This window comes from Ascidiella aspersa, chromosome 6, assembly GCF_963924565.1.
Source record: "Ascidiella aspersa chromosome 6, kaAscAspe10.2, whole genome shotgun sequence".
NCBI lineage: Eukaryota > Metazoa > Chordata > Ascidiacea > Phlebobranchia > Ascidiidae > Ascidiella > Ascidiella aspersa.
Genome location: NC_139452.1, coordinates 19,692,535 through 19,710,992, shown reverse-complemented (window position 1 = coordinate 19,710,992; position 18,458 = coordinate 19,692,535). Strand labels below are relative to the sequence as shown.

General features: G+C 33.8%; 1 protein-coding gene across 1 annotated transcript in view; it reads right to left on the bottom strand.

Annotated features, from left to right (window-relative positions):
- Positions 1-412: 412 nt before the first annotated feature.
- Positions 413-18,458, bottom strand: part of LOC146140635 (cell division control protein 45 homolog) — a 34,769-nt gene continuing 16,723 nt past the window's right edge. Inside the window, exons 6-16 of the mRNA XM_083391127.1 lie at positions 16,414-16,509; positions 13,884-14,002; positions 13,597-13,710; positions 13,360-13,518; positions 13,100-13,226; positions 12,609-12,659; positions 11,855-11,922; positions 10,291-10,429; positions 10,094-10,186; positions 9,627-9,742; positions 413-609 (exon numbers count right to left, since the gene is read on the bottom strand). Coding sequence (XP_083247253.1) covers positions 468-609; positions 9,627-9,742; positions 10,094-10,186; positions 10,291-10,429; positions 11,855-11,922; positions 12,609-12,659; positions 13,100-13,226; positions 13,360-13,518; positions 13,597-13,710; positions 13,884-14,002; positions 16,414-16,509 — 1,224 coding nt within the window. The 3' untranslated portion in view covers positions 413-467. The remainder of the gene's footprint in view (positions 610-9,626; positions 9,743-10,093; positions 10,187-10,290; positions 10,430-11,854; positions 11,923-12,608; positions 12,660-13,099; positions 13,227-13,359; positions 13,519-13,596; positions 13,711-13,883; positions 14,003-16,413; positions 16,510-18,458) is intronic.

Sequence of the window (18,458 nt, the reverse complement as noted above, 5' to 3'; positions counted from 1 at the left end):
TGTCTTTTTTCTTACTTATAACTTAAAAACGGAGCAGTTTTGTTATAATAGAAGACGCCAAGCATTTTGCAGAGTTAAGAAAGGCAGCTTCATGGTTAAGTAGTTTTTTGCGAATTCAAATTCGTCCGGCTATTTAAAGTTGTCGCATCGGGTGATGATTATAGGATACATACTAGTTTCGATTTGCCTGTACAGAGTGACATATTTACTTTTGATATATATTTTACTGACCTCAGCAAATAAATATGTTTAACCTGCTCAAGGTAGTACGGGTATTTGTTATTGGAGATTTTTAAAACCATCAAACGGTTTTAATTTTTGACATTGATCGATTTAGTTATAAGTATATAGACTCTCAATAACATCACCTAAAATATTCTTTACCAACTTGAAAAGCAAATCAAGCAAGGAGTCTTGCAGTATTTTTTATTGATTTTAAAAAAAATAAATAAGGCAACAAGTAAACATTAGGACATGATGGTGATAAGAGCATCTAGGAATTTAGTTTTGTCTTCATTTTTCAACTTGATAACCGTAGAATCAAAGCTATCGTGTTCAGTTTGTATCTGAGCTCTTTCAGCAGCATGAAGAAAGGCATTACCAAATAGACTGAAATCACAAGAAATAAATTCTGATATTCAACAAATGTATATTGTATATTTTGTTTATGCTATTAGGTGGTAGAAAATCATTGATAAATATAATAATTCTCTACAATAAATTACCTTACTCGGCTATCAATGAAAATAGGCAGACAGACAACAATCTATTTCCTACTAATCAAACTGCATATAATAAGTTGTATATTACCAATAAAATTATATAACAACAAACATAGCTTCTTCCCACGGGGAAGGCAGATTTTGGTCGGATATGTTGGGGATAGAAAACAAAAAATAATAATATCGCACCGTTTCTGCTTTATTCTAGGCCAGTACAAGGTGAAAAACAAAACAAACTGCAACGCAAAGTGTTTTGCTGATTCATACGTGCAGGTTGTAGAAACTTCTATAAAAAGTTCCTAGAAAAATATCGTGTCTGGGACGTTAGTAAGACGCCATCACTATATTTGTTATGGACTACAAAATTAAAATGCCGATTGGCACTTGAGATTAGTCTCATAGCAAAAAACATATTATTATGGATAACAAAAAAGTCAATAGGACTAAATCGATTAGTCCAAGTTATAACGTTATGAAGGCGTCGTCAATGAAATTTGCAAATTAGCGCAGTGGTCCGCAAATACTTTTTAGCGCGACACAAAATTACTAGTAGCGAGGTCTCGCGACCCAAATACTTCGAGTTGTTTTTCATAAAATAGCTTTGATAAAAGAAACAAAGGAACTTATTGTGTTTCTATTTATTAAGACAAAGCTATGTTATGCAATTTATTCATTTTAAAAGATAAAAGGGTTCTGTAACACAACTAAAAATAAGCCTTGGTCTTTACTACTTGTGATGTCTCATTAGCATGAAAAATATGATTTAGCAACCAATATGTGTTCCTGGGGTTGCAGGCCCACAAACTTCCCTCCCATAGACCCTTCCAACCCCCGTCCGCTAATTAGCTTGATGCAATAATTACTGGCAAAGGTGTGTAATGATTTTTCGGCGGCACTTACTAAAAATGACCGACGTCTCGCAATCGTTTCAGGAAACTCAACATTATAAGGCGCTGATCAAGGATTTTTCAGGGGGGAATATAAATTTTAAGACAGAGGTCGACAACCTTTACCAAGTCGCGGGCAAAAACAAACTGCAAGTTCTCGGCGGGCCGAATTAAATTTCCACTAACAGTTTTGTTTTAAAACGTGTGGCCTTTAAGTACTTTATTATAAAAAACTCTTAATCAGGGACGGACCTAAATGTTTGATCCAGTGAAAATGAGTCTAGTTATACCACAACAGGAAGCAACGCGAAAAAAAAACTGCGTTTGTTTGACTTAAATTGTCAAACCTTTTCATTTACAACGCATTAGGCACACACAAAATAAAATATAAACGTTTCATGCTACGAAAAATTTCCTACTTATAGTTGTCATGCGCACGTCACCTTTGGTCTGAGAAGACTCCATCAAAACGCAAATATAACTCCAAGTCAAATTAGATACGCGCGGGGCGCGAAAATTTTGTCCATTTTCGTATAAGCTAGTTAAAACAGTTCGAAATATGGGGCACGGCCTTGTGTACAATTTCTAAAAGATATTGCGGGCAGGATGATTTTCACTGGAGGGTCGATCCGTCCCGCGGGCTTATAGGTTGCCGACCTCTGTTTTAAGACATGATGTAACAAAATTAAACCAAAACGCAACATCTTAACACAAGGATGTTAAGCACCATGGTTTTTCCAGCCTAACACACTGCGCCAAGCGCAATCAGATTGCCTGCATCTGGTTTTAGTTAGCAAAACTTTTTAATTAAAAAGATGGACGACGCTTAACAACACGAAAAATATATTAAAACTTAAAAAAATCGCGTAAAGCGTCTTATAATAGATTGTTTATATCGTTAAAGTTTATTAAAAAACTGCATAACCTGGTTAATCAGTTTATGTTAGCAAAACTTTTAATCTTAATAGAGACAATAATATTCATATAGCGTTAAGCAAAAAAAATATTTAGCCTATCAGATTTAAGTTTGCATAATTTAATTTTAATAAAACAACGTGCTCACGACGCTTTGGTAACAGAAAACGGGCAAAAAAGATGTGAAATAGAGTTTTTAAAAAACACAAACTAGGAAGTAAACCCAGATTCCGGCTTAGCAGATCAGTTTTGTTTGTCGGTACAATTATAGTCCCGCTCAAAGTAATTCGGCTCTCTTGTATATAATTCTGTAAACTAATGGAAACAATTAACTAACCAAATACAGGCCGCTATTAAAATATATTAAGGCTTTCGCGACCCAAACTGAATGGTTCCGCGACCCAAATTGGGGTCGCGACCCCCTAAACGAAACTGTGCTCCTTTCTAACGAACATAAACGAACATAAGAGAATCATACACATGTTGTTTTTGTAACAACTCGCCCCACACTTTAAAACACAAGATCCTGTTCTGCCCTGTTTTTTAGGGGATCAACCATTAAGCTAAATAAGAACGAGCTTGGGGCACCACAGAAATACTGCCGAATTTTTAATGGTGCCTCAGTGCTTAATGAAATAATTGGACTTGGTCAGACGACTCAGACATCAACAATGGTTCGGTTGAAATAATGTTTTTTTGCTTATTTTTTAAGAAGTACAATCTAAAACCTCTCTATAAATGATTGATGAAATAATAATAATATTAATAATATTATTATTTTTGTTAATTTTGGGATCTGCTCCAACATTGCTGAAAATATAAAACTTCAATGGATAACTCTTCTAAACAGCTCTACACTCCACAAGGTTATATCAAACTTAAACGCAATCTAACGTGTTCTAACTACGGAATTTATGTCGCGACATGTAAATTATGTAAAAATCAGTATGTCGGCCAAACCAAAAAAATTTTTCTACCAGATGCACATAGAAACCATTGGAAAAAGTTTCACATTTCAGGCAATATCGACCAATCTGCCCTCCTACGACACTACGCCAAACATCACAGAAATTAACTAGAAAGAAAACCCCCAATACACGAGTGTTACAATGTAACATTTGTTGCACAACCCGAAATGGTCCAGCTGGACTTTCATGAGGATATCTGGTTAAATAAAATAGGAGCTACCATCAAAATTCAGCATATTATAACACCCACTATTAAATAATCCTTGTACGTTACGTTTTTATCTCTTTAACTTGACCTCAGAATTTCTTTGCGTTTTCTTGGCGGTGTTTTGCTTCAGGCATTGTGATTCCTTTTATTATAGTAGCTCTTTATTTTGCATTTTTAACGTCTGAACTGTATTGTAATTCTGTTATTGGCTTTTTACACTTTGGAATAGTTTTATTTATATACAATGTTGGTGTTTCGTTGTGTTTGTAGAATCTTAGCAGAACTGACGATGCTTTATGCGTAACTATAGTATTCTGCTTTTGTTGAATAAAGTTGTTTTGCATCTTTTTTAAAACCTTTGTGGTTTTGCTTGGATCTCTTTATAAATGTTTGTAGGTATAGAAATTATTTCCTAAACAAATATCATAATAATTAATTATAACTTGACCCTCAATTAGTAATTAGTAATACTGAAACTTACTTATTCAATTTCTAAAAACATGTCACACCAATTTCATTTGACACATATAGGGCTAAAAGTGCTAAGAAACCGAGCTTGTGTGCCTGATTTCATACCTATATATAAAAAATCGGAAAGTGCAAGCAAACGCAGTCAAAGATTGAACAAGTATACCAAGAAATGGCGTGAACTTTTTGATGTCATTAGGTTTGTAGAGCTCTTCTGGCAAATGTAATTTTTATTCCGACGTTTCGACGTCCTATACAGGTCGTCTTCATCAGGGTAAATAACTTTCATTTTGGTTTTTGATGTCATTGTTTTCCCGATTGTTTATTTTTTCCCGCCTACTTAAATTGTGCTTGCTTAGTTTCGCTTTATCGCCAATAAATCTTTTTAAATTCAAAACGGCTTTGATGTTTGTGTTTTTCACAGCTTTATAATGGCGTTTCCCCCACACAATTGGTAATGCGCATTGGATGTCATAATATAAAACTTTTGATAACATGTCTTTCATTAATCTGAAATTGTTTAATTAATCTGTAAGATCTTAAAGTTCGCACAGTCGGGGATTTACTTTAATGGGTATTTAGTTTAATTTTAAACTAGTCGAAAGTCGAAATACCCGGCGTTGCCCAGGTTAAATAGAATATTTACCAGTTATTCTTACTGGTTAAACCTACAATAATCACCATAATGTATGAAACTGTGGCTCTTTATTACTATTGCACATTACGTTGTAACATGTTAAACTGATAGCCTCATGTTATAGCCCATAATTATGGAAGCTAAGTTAGGTGGTAATGTTGGTCATGTTAAGGATAGCGTAAGATCTTCGTGGCATAAATAATGCAAAGATATTTGTTTAAATGTCATAAAAAAATTGCTTATGCCTAAACGTGCCAACTGCGTGTCACTAAATAAAAAAATATAAAATCATGTCATATTGTGTGTCTAAAATCAGTTAATTTATGCTTCCCCACAATCAGCGTAACACTCACAGCCTGTGTGAAAGCGGAATGGCGTGTTTAATTCTGTGACTTCTAATTCTTTGTCTTCGTAATTTCCCAGTACTTTTTTCATTTGGTTAAAACAATCTAAAGATAAAAAATTAACGTATAACCTAAAAAGCAGTTTAGTGTGTGAAATAGGTTACTAAAGGAAAGTCGCGAACGCGCTGTGACCATTTAATTACTAATCACGTGTTACCAGCATTGTATAAGCTTGCTGAAGCCGCATGTTATAGCCGATGATTTTAAAAAACTTGGGGTATTTAACATCAAACCAAATTGCAACGCTGTGTGTTTGTTTTAATTGAGCTACTAAACACACAACCTTGGCTAAACACGTCTCGCATATTTTACGTAACGAAAACTCGTGGCTTATGTCGATCGAAAATCACTAACAAACGTAAAGTCGTAGCAGCAATTGTTCAAATTGCCCGAAGTTTAAGCAAATACTTCATCACGGTAAATACCATACTGCATCCCACGAAAAAAAATCCCGTTTGAAAAGTAAATTTGCTTACTGTTTAAACCGCTGCAATAAACGCGATATTTTGCTAACTCAGTTCAAATGTTGCGTAGTTTATACTCGGTTAGGGTTGTTGTAAGTTGTCTGTGTAAGTGTCTAAATGCCTCGTAAAAGATTGTTAAGGAAAACGCTGCAATTAACGCAATATTTTGCGAACTTAGACTATCTTTTACGAGGTTAAACAAACTGCAAAAAGCTATCAAACATAAAAGTATAAACTTTGCCACATGAAACTTTATTTTTACCAAGGCAATGTGCTTTACGCAGGTTATTGGCTTATAAATGTGTGAAAACGCTTTACCCTTTTCGTCAAAGAGATTTTGCGAGAACTTCGCCAGTTTCGTAATTTGTAGCATTGTGACGTAACATAGAGTTTAATGGTCTACTTTAGACTTTATCGTACGTCACAATGTTAAAAGTGTTGTGCCCAACTGTTAAAACGTAGGCTACAACCCGCTTAAGTCTTAAACTTTAAGACCAGTTGAAAAAAAACTTCCAATAGAACCACTTATAACACGTATGATATCTAAGAGACAGCAGCAAATTTCTCATTAAATCAAAGTTTCGTTCTTTGCTTTACAGTTGCATACTTTTGTCGTAATTACATTTTGGGTTGATTTTAATTTTTGAAGGTCCACCGGTCCGCAAAATTTGTATTAAAATTTTACCGGTCCGTGAGCTGAAAAGGTTGAGAACCACTGGACTATAGCACACAACACTTGGCTAAGAATGTCATTCACCTTTTAAGTAACGAAAACTCTTGACATTTGTCAATAACTCTCAAACGTAAAACTTCAGTTTGTAGCAGCAATTTGTTTAGACTTGCTTGATAGCGTGATATTTAAGCATATACGTAATCCCGGTGCTAAACTGCTGCAATGAACGCAATATTTCGCGACCTCTGCCAAGTATTGCGTGGTTAAACCCATTGTAAGAAGTCATTAGACTTTGGCCTCAATCACCATCACAACATTGCTGGGAAGGCTTGTACGATATACGTGTAGCAGGGTTGCCACAAAGTTCTAAGAATTAAATTCAAAGACATTCAAAGACTTTTAAAATACATTTTTTAGATATTTAAAGACCGAAAATTGAAACACTGGGAATACGTCGGGGGTAATTTTAAAATCAAAACAGTATAAATGAGTAACATCATATACATCTAAACTAACCCTTGTTAACTCTGTGTTTTTTTTGCAATGGTCTAGGTCAGCGTGGTTCAACTTCTTTTCATCGCGGGCCAAAAACAATATTTTTTATCTTGCGGGCCAATGTTTTTAAATAGCGATTCCAGGCTTATTGCTGGCAAATTATACATAGCCCACGTCCCACTTTGAGAATTTTCATAGGCCTCTAGCCCCCTACGAAAAGCAATTCGGCATTTTCAATTAAATATCACTAAGACAACTTGAAAATAGTAAAGTTTGACGTCGGTGGCGATAAGCGCGAAAAAAATTGAGTTTAATTGGTTGAATTGACGCTAAACTATAAATTCAGGAGGGTTTTCACATTGGGCACACACCAAATTGCTCGTGTTCGACACATTAATTTAAACAGTACGTTATCTTGTTTCAAAAGATGTGACGACACACAATACAACGGCCATATTGCAAAAACATTATAGATTCGCGCAAAAAAGTTTGAGTCCCCCTGTTGCAAGCCTGTTATCAAATATAAAATATGGGTTAAAAATAGTTTGAACGGGAGATGACAGCGCTGTAGGAGTGGTGTACAAACCAAACGAAACCATTAAAATCATTGCAAAAAAAAATAAATATAAACTTGGGCTCGCGCCCCCCTAAGAATTGCTTGGCGCCTCCCTAGGCGGGCGCCCCCACCAGGTTAGGAACCGCTGGCATATGGCTTATATACTAACTTTGAAATCTACACCTTTGAGCTACAGAAGTTATGAAATCACAAAGGATCAATCACGAAGTTTTTTGTCCATTGCAATAACAAAGAAACAAAAATTGAAGTGATATTGCTAGATTGCAGCAAAGCTGACTATAAGTTCGCGGGCCAAAAAAACGGAACTCGCGGGCCAACATTGGCCAGCGGACCTGCAGTTGGACCACACTGGTCTAGGTCACACGTAACAGTCATACATTGTGTTAATTTTTATAATTGCAGTAATTTTCCTTTTGTGATTGTCTGTCTGAAAATTTAATTGTCGCCTTATAAGTACAAGTCATGAGACTGCTGGTTTTTAGTGTGGCTGTTAGACTGCTGGTTTTTAGTGTGGCTGTTAGCAGTGATGGGATTCAGCCGGTTCGCAGTTCGCAACATTCGCTCGAACCGTGGGTTACATCCTGTTCTTGCAACTACCTATTTCCCGGAAAAAAAAATTTATAACAGAACCGGCTGAGAAAAAATTTGAATCCCACCACTGAATATAATCAATAGTTAAATAGTTGGAAATCATAATACTGCAAAAAAATTTAACATAAAATACTGTATACAAATTAAGTTGTACAAAATTTACACTGGCTATCTCCTCATGTTTCACAAAATGCAAACATATAAAATTTAAACATCCCAACAACAACAAAACTCAGTATGAATTTTAAGTTTGGCCACAACCTAAATCAGGGTTGTGATTGCATTAGGTTATATTTTAAGTTATATTGAAACTATTTTACATCACACAGTAAAATAAAAAACACAACACACAATCCATGACTTTCAAACTAAAAACACTATGCTACATTAGAAACACTAGCTTTCTACAAACAGTCACTGCAAGCCGTCCAGCTGTTTTGCTTTGATGCTATGAAATACATACAAACAGTAAGTTATCTCATTAAAAAAATGACTTGTTTCTATTAATACGGAATCAAAATAATTTCTTCAACTACCGCAATATTGCAGCAAAGTTTCATATAAAATAAATTCAAAGACTTTTCAATACACGAATCAATTCAAAGACTTTCAAAGACTCAAAGACTTTGTTGCAACCCTGTGTAGGTTTCCTGATGTTTATTCAAAGTATGTTTAGCATACGACCCGTGTGGTAGCAGTATTTGACGTTCAACGAAAGAAAACCTCGTTTGAAAAGTAAATCTGCTTAATGGTCAAACGGCGACAACAAATTCGATGTTTTGCCAACTCTGACTAAATTTTGCGTGGTTAAATATACTGCTAAAAGTTTTAAACTTAAGTCTTTACTTGGAACGTTGCACACGTTCGGTTACAATAAATTTCATAACATGTTGTGTTTTTTTGCCTTGAGCCTATTGTTTACACCAAAGCGCTGGTCGTCCCTTGACTTATAAGAATTGAAATTAATTTACTCTTTTCACACGTTTTTTTACACACGGCAACAAAATATGTAGCGACATTCATCGATCCAGAATTGCTAACAAACGCCTTAAAATTAAAGTTGCTCACTCGTGACAGTTTTGCGACGGCGCTCGCTTGAGATGCAAAACTTTCTCTCATGGAAAGAAACAAATTTTTTTCTGTCTTGGAGCACACGACTTTCTTTCTATTTTTCCCACATGCCTGGCGACTCGCTTAAGAGGGAGCAAAATGAGCCACGGTTGCTCTGTCTCTCTCCCTAAAATGCGAACATGCAGCTCACAAACATTCCATTTGATTATGCTTAGATAATAATAATAACTTTTGAAGTCATTACTACGACTTCATACATTGTATCATTAAGTAGCCCATTTAATGGTTGGAGGTTGTTGGCTTTAGTTTCTACCTGTGGTCATTACCAGAAGCCTTCGGTGAATTGGCAATATTCATTTTACACCCTAATGGCGTTATCAATGCGTTACAACTGTATCATCCAATAGACTTTTTGGTTATAATCGGTATACTTTTAATATGAGACTAATCTCGAGCTTTATAAGCTGTGCGTTAGATGATAATGATGTGCGTTAGATGTAAAAAGAGTTCAAAAATGCATTATTTTACCTGGTATTGTCAACTTACTTTTTTTTACCCTCATCGGCAAGTGGAGGAATGCCGGTAACAATAGAACTACCATTATCAATATCAAAAGGTGCACTGATCACTAAAGGTAGGTGCATGGCTTTCTCACGTTTTAGCTAAAACACAGAGAAAACATGTGACAATTTTATTGTACTTAACAATAATTTAAACTTAAGTCTCTAATTCAGGGGTGACCAACTCAAACATGCCGGCGGGCCAATTTTTATCTTATAACTTCTTCCCGTGCCCAAGTTTCGTAACCGAACCAATTCTTTTTAATCATTAAGCTTTTTTACCAAAAATAAGAAATTGAGCTTTTTTGGCAATTGACTAAATAACAATTTTAGTATTTTTTGGGGAGGGCTTGCATGCCATTTTTTATTAGGCCGCATGCCACACTTGGCATGTGTGCCGCTTATTGGACACCCCTGCTCTAATTAGTTTTCAATTTTAATTTCACAACATACCTTTCCCAGTGACCTGATGTAAGACTGAAGTAAATAATGTGAGAATAGATTTAAAAATAGTGGTTGCCCAAAATAGTTATAATTAGGAATGCCCTGAAAAAGAAAATTTTATTTGACATTTTAGTAACTCAACATTTAGTTAATCATAATTTGGGTAGGGGTCTTACATCCATTAGAATTTAAATATTTTTACTTACCTCTTTAACACTAGCGAACAAAAATGGACCATAACTTAAAACTTGTCCAACATCGATAAATGTTCCTACATTGCTGCAAATTGCTTTTAGCTGTTGTTTCGCAAGTTCAAGCCCTTCTTTCACTTTTGGAGCTGTAATTCTGTAAATAATAAAACAATATCAATTTTGACCTTGACAAACTGCCCTATTATTCTTAATGTAAACAATTTATAGCTCCTGTATGTTTTGAACAGCCCTCAAATAAAGCAATTCCCTAAAGAATAAATAAAGCCTTTTGCTATTCGTAATATTTGTGCATTTGCGCAAAATTTTGGGCACTTGCGCACTTTTTTTCATGGAAGTGCGCAAGCAAAAAAAAATTAAAAAGTGTTTTTTTCCTTAAATTCGACCACCAGTCGTCTCCTGAAGTTCACAATATCACTATTTTGCAAAGATTATTACATATAATACCTTATGTACCCCAATTTTGCTTCACGTAAAGTTTCGAAAAGTGCCCAAATTAGTTTTATTCGAGCACCATCTTTCATTTTACAGGTTTATTTTGTTTCTAATTTGGAGATATTTTTTTTTTAGTTCAAGGTATCTGTGTTTTGCACTGTATGTTTTGTGTTATAGAAAAGTAATTGCTTTATATAAAAAAAACCTAATCGTAATAGCTTTAAAGCACAATTATTACAATTACCTGCTGTTGCGGTCTTGCAACATCTTTAGTAACCGAGATCGTAAAATTGGTCCCCGAGTATCGTAAAACCTGCGATATGCTTTTATTTGCAAAAATGAAATTTTCATGCTGTTTTTTTAATGCTTAAAAGGTTGGGACTTTCCGAAGATAAGTTTTTAAGCTCATTTTTTTGGTAAAACATGGTACAATGCAAATTACAATATGCCCCGACAAAGCAAAGTTGCGTGTTGTGTCAACTAAAGGAGTATAGGTTAAATTTATGTCAATATGAACAGGAAAGACGTGAAGGCCAAATTTGTTTTTAATCAAAGTTATCACTTTAAAAAAAAGTCCGCCACACAAATTACCAAGCGAAGTCGCGTATCAAGCGAGTGCAATTCTCCAAATAAAGAGACTCATTTTTATGTCTGGGAGAAATTAATTAAGATTATTGCGATGCTTCTTGTGCTCTCCCGCGCATATTGCTCCTCTTCATTGCAACGAAAACATCCGTTCGACAAAGCTAGCATACAGATTATATAACTAAACAAAACGGAAGTTCCGAACTAACTTGCGGTGGTAAATTGGCAACTTCGCGGAAATTATCAGACTGAAAATAGTGAAGACCCCCAAAAAAGGTCTCCCGCGTATCCAATTTGGGCACTTTTTAGTTGAACATTTTAGGCACTTTGCGCACTTATTTTTGGCTTGTGCGCAAAATTTTGGCACCTGCGCACATGTTAAAAAATAGAGGGAACACTGCAGTGGAGGGTATTTGATGAAAAAAAAGCTATAGCTAATTGAACCTAGAGTTCCACAGATGTCCGAAAGATTTATTGGTACTTTTCTTCATAGATAAATTTGTCCATACATGTTAATAGTTAAGCATTATATTTTATTTACCTGCCAAGACCTTCAAGTGCATCAACAAAATTTGATTGATTCATACCAGAATTTCTGTCACTACACTTCTGAAAGAAACAGATATTAATTCAGTTATATCAGCCTTTTTCGAATTACATCAGGTCGGGCTCCAAACAATTTTGTAGTGTCCCAACACTGCCATAGGTTCCAAAGCATTTTCGGAGTAATCTAGGATTCGTGATTGAAACTTGTATGTACTACATTACAAAATCTGGTTGTAAAACAAGTAACTGAAATTGTGTCTATAATAGGATTTTTATATTTTTACTGTTCCACGAGTGTAAGAATTACTAATTTAGACAAATGTGTTGCAAGCCACACGAAATTCTATCACAGCTAAGTTCGACACACCCAAAATTTCTGCCAATTTACTTATGTGTGCCAATTGGGTCCTTGCAGTTAACACAGCATGTCTAAGTAAGATATTTGGTTCTTGGGCTCAGGGTTGCTAACATAATGTACAAACTAAAACTGTAAATTTCATTATTATACTTGTTACAAGGGTTTTGTAACAGAATTGTATAGAGTATGTGTTACATAGTACAGTGAAATTTTTATTATTCGCTAACATCTACGAAACGAATTCATATGGCATGACCTTTATTTTAAGGTATTGAGGTCAAACTGTTTTGGTAAGACAATAGAAAAGGAATAAAACAAGAGTTTTTACATGCAAACAATTAATTTAGGAATTTAAAGCCTATGCTGTACAGCAAAAACATATAATACTTACTATATTTTCAATTAAAGCTCCAATGGCATATACTGCATCACTTGCACATAACTAACAAAACAAAACAAAAAAAATTAAATTTAATAACTAATAATTTTCAATTATGCTGTGTTGTGTCTTTGGAACATAAACCCACTTCAAAATAATCTGTACCACAACAATAGCCACTTCCTCTTTTTATAATGAATGTCAGGAATACTAGTTTAAGTGAATTGTCACCAAAATTGGTTAAACTATTTGTACATATGACATGGAAGTGATAACCACACCTAATAATTCATACATCCTATATTACAGGACTATGTAAGACAGAAAATCACAACCTCTTTACTTCTAACTGCTCGAGTATATTTGCTATTAGCAAATGAAAGTGTGTTATGTAGTCAATGACATGTTATTACGCTATTTCTTTGTTTTTTTTAAGCTAGAAAATTCAGCTATTATGAGGTAGTGAAATCACACAAAATATTATATTATATATATAAACTTACTTTGTGGTTAAATCCATATTGGGCTGAAAATGTTTGAAACTTGATGTTTTTTAGACCAAATTTTAATGCAGAATCCTCAAAGAGTGATTGAAGGTTATCTCGCAACTTTGTATCCATGAAAGCATAGCTAATTATTTATGAAAGCTAGTAATTATAATTGTTTAATAGAAAATAATAAACTGGAGGCTAAACAAATAGTTTTTAACTTATACTATGCTTAATGAATTTCTTATCAGTAAAGCCTGAGGTGTAAGTATTACCTTTGCTTGCACTGATTTAAAGGAATTCCCATTTCCGCAAGAAATTGGTGAAGTTTTTTCATTCCCACATTTGTCCACAACTTTAAAGCAGATATTGTTGATAATGAATGACAAAGACTTTCGAATAAGGACCAATGGCGGTAAAGGGCAAGATCTAAACTACAAATTAGTTCAGTTAAAAAAGTCTATATCGATTTCTATATATAATTGTGTAACTTTCTTTGTTCCAAGACATACTCATGTTCAAAAGTAATTTTCATACAATCAATTGATTTAGAATTTTCCTCATCTTCATTTGTATGATTTAACCTTGACATATGGCCTTGCAGTTCAAGAACGCTTGTAACATATCTGCAAATAGAATTATTGTTAATATTTGGTGTTGTTAAGGTTTTCAAAGTTACTCACAAATCATACAGAGTGTGCATAAAATTTGTCACAAAATAGGTTACATTGTTCTGGTAAATTTGCTACTTTTACCTATAAGAAATTGGTAAAAATTTAATGTTTGAGTTTTTATTTACCTATCTCGGCCAATTCGTTTGTTCTGAAACTGATCAGTTACACCAGAGATGGCCCACCATAAAAGTTCATTGTTGTCTTTTGACATTTTCCAAGCCAATTCATAAACAATGACGGAAGCCTTCATGAAAACAAAAATTTTATTAAAGTAGTCATATGTAAAAAATATTCATATATTTAAAACTGACACTGATGGTTGCACTAAATTAGAAAATGTCCCCTTTTTAATATATTTCATTGTTTATTGATTTTTGTTGTAATTTTGTTGGTCATTTAGTTGTGGACATTCCACATATAGAATTTTTAAAGAACGTTTGCAGTCTAATGTTTCTGTTACTTGTTCAACATGTGGTAAGGGTGCATAACTATACCTAAACATTTCTTCAAAATCAATATTTAACAAAAAAGGAATAAAAAATTCAATAGCCGGTTGTGCAGAAATCTTTTGTTCGGACCGAAGTCTGGTCAGCTAAAAATTTCTGGGAGATAATTTCAACACAAAAATGAACATTTCTACAGATAATTTAAAAATTTTTTTTGTAAATTAAAAAAAAGAAAATTAATATTTAAAAAAATATTTTGTAAATTCTAAAAAGAAAATTATTATTTAAAAAACTTTGTGATTTATATTGAGCATACTAAAGACTTTAAAAAATTATTGCGATATGTTATGAATGTAAATATCGGTTGCCGGCGATTTAAACCCTTACAAAATTATAGGAAAGCGAGGTATCGCTAAAAGGTTTATTCCTGCGCTACCCCAAAAAATCTAGTTTTCAAATTTGTTAATCTGTGCATTTCTTTAAATGGAAAAAGTGCTATAAATAATCAAAAAAGGAAAGTACTAGGAAGTACTCATTTTACTAATATCTGATTTACTTATTATTATTTTTAGTGAAAATGACATAATAAAATTAGCGTAAATCCTATTTCAATATCAACTCTGCATGATGTTGTGCAGATTGCAATCTGCAGTGCCGAAGTGGCTTTGGCAAAGCATTGCAAAGCAAAAAGCAAAGCTTATACATGCTTTTGACTATTTTGACTATCGCACATAACTACTGTTCCTGACCTCTTTGCTGATGATGCCGCTATTTAGTGTGAAAAACAAATTTAATATCCTTTAAGTTATATGCAATAATTAAGAAATGTAATAAATGGACTGCGTTAATCTTTGTATGCCATTATCATAATTATAGAGCTGTTTTAAAATTACTTGGGTGACATATTGTAAAAAATTTGAGATAGCTTTAAATGAGCTGTATGCTTGTTAGTCTTCTTTCTGTGCAGAAATTTATCTAAAAACAACTAATAAATTTTGGTATTTAGACTATCAGCAGCGCAGTTTCCTAAGTTTCGTGTACAAGACTTAGCTAAACTACAAGCACGCCTTTTGCAGTGTGCCAAGTCAGCTAAAATACAAGCTGGGGTTGAGGGAAAAAAGTTGCGTCAATTGCACAAAAAACACGTAGTCTTATAATATGCTTATAGAGAATAATTTTGTTGTAAATAGCATTACATAAAAAGGTGACTTTGAACAGTCACAGTTAGACTACCTCTTAAGATTTGGTTCCGTTAAAAATTCTGTTGTTACACAAACATCAGACATTAGTGCAGACAGTGAACAGCAAGAAACATTAAGACTAACTCGGCGTTTTTAGCAAAGAAGAAAGGGAATAAGTCTCGACTTAGCATTGTCATTTGTTTCACTTGCTAATCAGCCAACCTGAAAGAATAACGAAAGGCGTAAGAGAAAAAACAATTTGCGTTTACGGTCGAGCAAACAAGAGACAAAACTTGCGTTTTATTTTGATTTCGCATTAGCTTAAAGACGTGTGATCCAATTACACCTTGCCACTTCGGACGATGAGTTATAAACCAGGACAGAAATTAACAAAAAAGATATAGGGGGGTCCGTATCCCCCACTTCCCCCTGGGTACGCCATTTGCTTAGCAAAGAATATTTTTTTTGAGAAAATAGTAACGCTTTTTAGCAAACTGTATGAATAAAGACAAAACTATGAAAAGAAAAGACAAATGAAGCCAAGGAATGGGCTGGTAAAAATGTGAAAGCTTCTATAGATACAGGTAGACTCTTGAGGAAGGCAACCTGCCATGAAGCTGACAAAGCTGAAATATGTGCAAAGCTTGCTTAGATTTGTGGATATGTTATCTTAAGCCACCTTTTGAAATGTTTTCTCACTTTATTGTAGTTGGAATAAGTCCATATTTTGTTTAAAAAACTACTAAATTTCAATTTTATAGCAACTCAGACTTCATTATATGAAATTATAATTAAATAGTTTTCGAATCTTAAAGAACTCTAATCCTAATCTGATGCTTATATTACTTTAGGTTGCTTGGAAGCAATATCATTTTGTTTTGAAACAAATCATATGTAATTTGGCATGGTAAGGTGACCGGTTGGTACTTGACATTACTGTTATGCCAAACAGAGAAGGATATAACAACTCAGAAATCAAAAATGGGTTAAAACATAATGTGTTACCTAAATATTCAGCAGTTACTTACTGAAGTTCCATAAAAAGAAAATTCCTCATAATCAAGGATGATTTCTCTCCTTTTATCCTCCCAAATAGAACGCTCTTTTCGTTGCAAAATTGTACGCTAAAAATAGTATAACAATAATTTAGTAGTAAATATATATTTACGAACATTGATTGGTAAACCTAATAAAATATTACATCTTAATAATATAGAAAACCGCTATAAAAATTCAGTAGTGTTTTCACCAATTTAAATATGTTTTAAGATTTGAATTTTATATGCAAACTCTTAAAACAATGCATTTCACAAAATAATTAATTGTTAGTTTGTACATAGTAAAATCAAGTATCAATAAGAATGTTCCAAATAAAATAAATCATTTCAAATATAAATAATTAAACAACTATTTGGTTTTCATTTATTAATTTACTTTAAAATCATGATACTACAGGAAATACCTAGCTTTGTCCAGGTTAGGTAGAGTATTTACCTGCTATCCTGCTATTCAACCTAATTGTTAACCATGTGCGCAGCAATACTTTTAACTTAATACTTTTTACTGCTTTATTACTTTTTGGTTGGAAGAGCTATCAAGCAATTTAAAAAAAAATAGATTATTTTTCCAGCTGTTGTTTAGAGACAATTTTCTGAGGGTGGGGTTGCTGTCAGGGTTTAACAAACTGTAGGCCATGGAATGTTTTACAATTTAAATTTGAACCTAACAAGGCTCAATTCAAATCATGATTTTCGCTAAGTTTGACTATATAAACCAGGATGGTTTAAGGTTGGAAGCATTGCAGGCCACAATATTTCTTGCATATTCTTTGCAGGCTACACACAGCAGGCTACATATCGAAACAAAGATTCTCGTTTGGTCGGGGATGAAATGTTCAAAGATAATGCTATTAAGTTTGGTCAAAAATAACATTGAAAGACATATAAGCTCCCGAAACCTAATTAGACTGGAGAAAATGGAAGTATCGTTCATTTGGTTGTAATTCTTATGTTATGTTCAAATATATATAAAGGACAAAACAAACAAAAGTATATCATGCAGAGACTTGTGTTCGCAAAACAGCCAAGTTCGGAAACTTACATATAGCCTTCTCTTACAACCGGTCTAACACAATGGTTCCCAACCTTTTTCGCGAATAGGGATGTTCAAATCTAAAACAACTAATCCAAAATATTGAAACCTAGTATCATTTTTGTGAGAACAATGCAACACAATACATCGTTGTGTAAGTTTTATTTCACTATAAAAGTACTCTGTTATGCAGTCAAATATTGTGCTGCAAAAAACAACAAAGTTACTACTGTCAGTTATGCGTAACCAATACTTGACATTTACGCTGTGCATAACGACGCTGAATATTGGCCTAAAGTTGACCTTGGGTAACCCTGTAGTGCATTTTCTTCAAGACCAGTCTGTTTTATGATAAAGATTATTGTTACAACTTAACGTATTAAAGCAAATTGCGAACTTTGCACATGTCGCTACCAGTTATTATTTCGCCAATACAATTTCATTGAAACTTGATGATTAAGCTAAGGTCACAGAAAGCAATTGTTCACTCGAAATAACGAAGATGAGGCAACCACTGTGTCGTCACAGCTACAGAAGAAAAAAAAGACAGAATCAAACAACTTCAACATGATTGTTAGTAGGGATGTTCAAAGTAGAATCCCAAGGTATTCTAGAATAATAGGTTTCGAATCTAGAATAACGAATCCAGAATAGCGAATCCTAGTATATTTTTATTAAATTATCTAACCTTGGTTTTGTTTGGGGAAGGGATTAATCTTAATCTACCCCACAGGACAGGGCCTACAATCACAGCAATAAATCGCCCAAACAATTTGCTAACATGTGTACATCATAAAAAAAAAATCTCCCATATGTTTAACATTCTTAACAACTGTCATTTGAAGCAGTTCTATAAACTGTATTATGTCAACTGTCCCGGTTGTTGCCAAAACTTATATTTTTGCCAATAGTGAGTACAATGAAACACTGCACACAGAAGTCATAAGCAATTCGGTCCTGTTTTTAAAGCATTGTTGGGTTT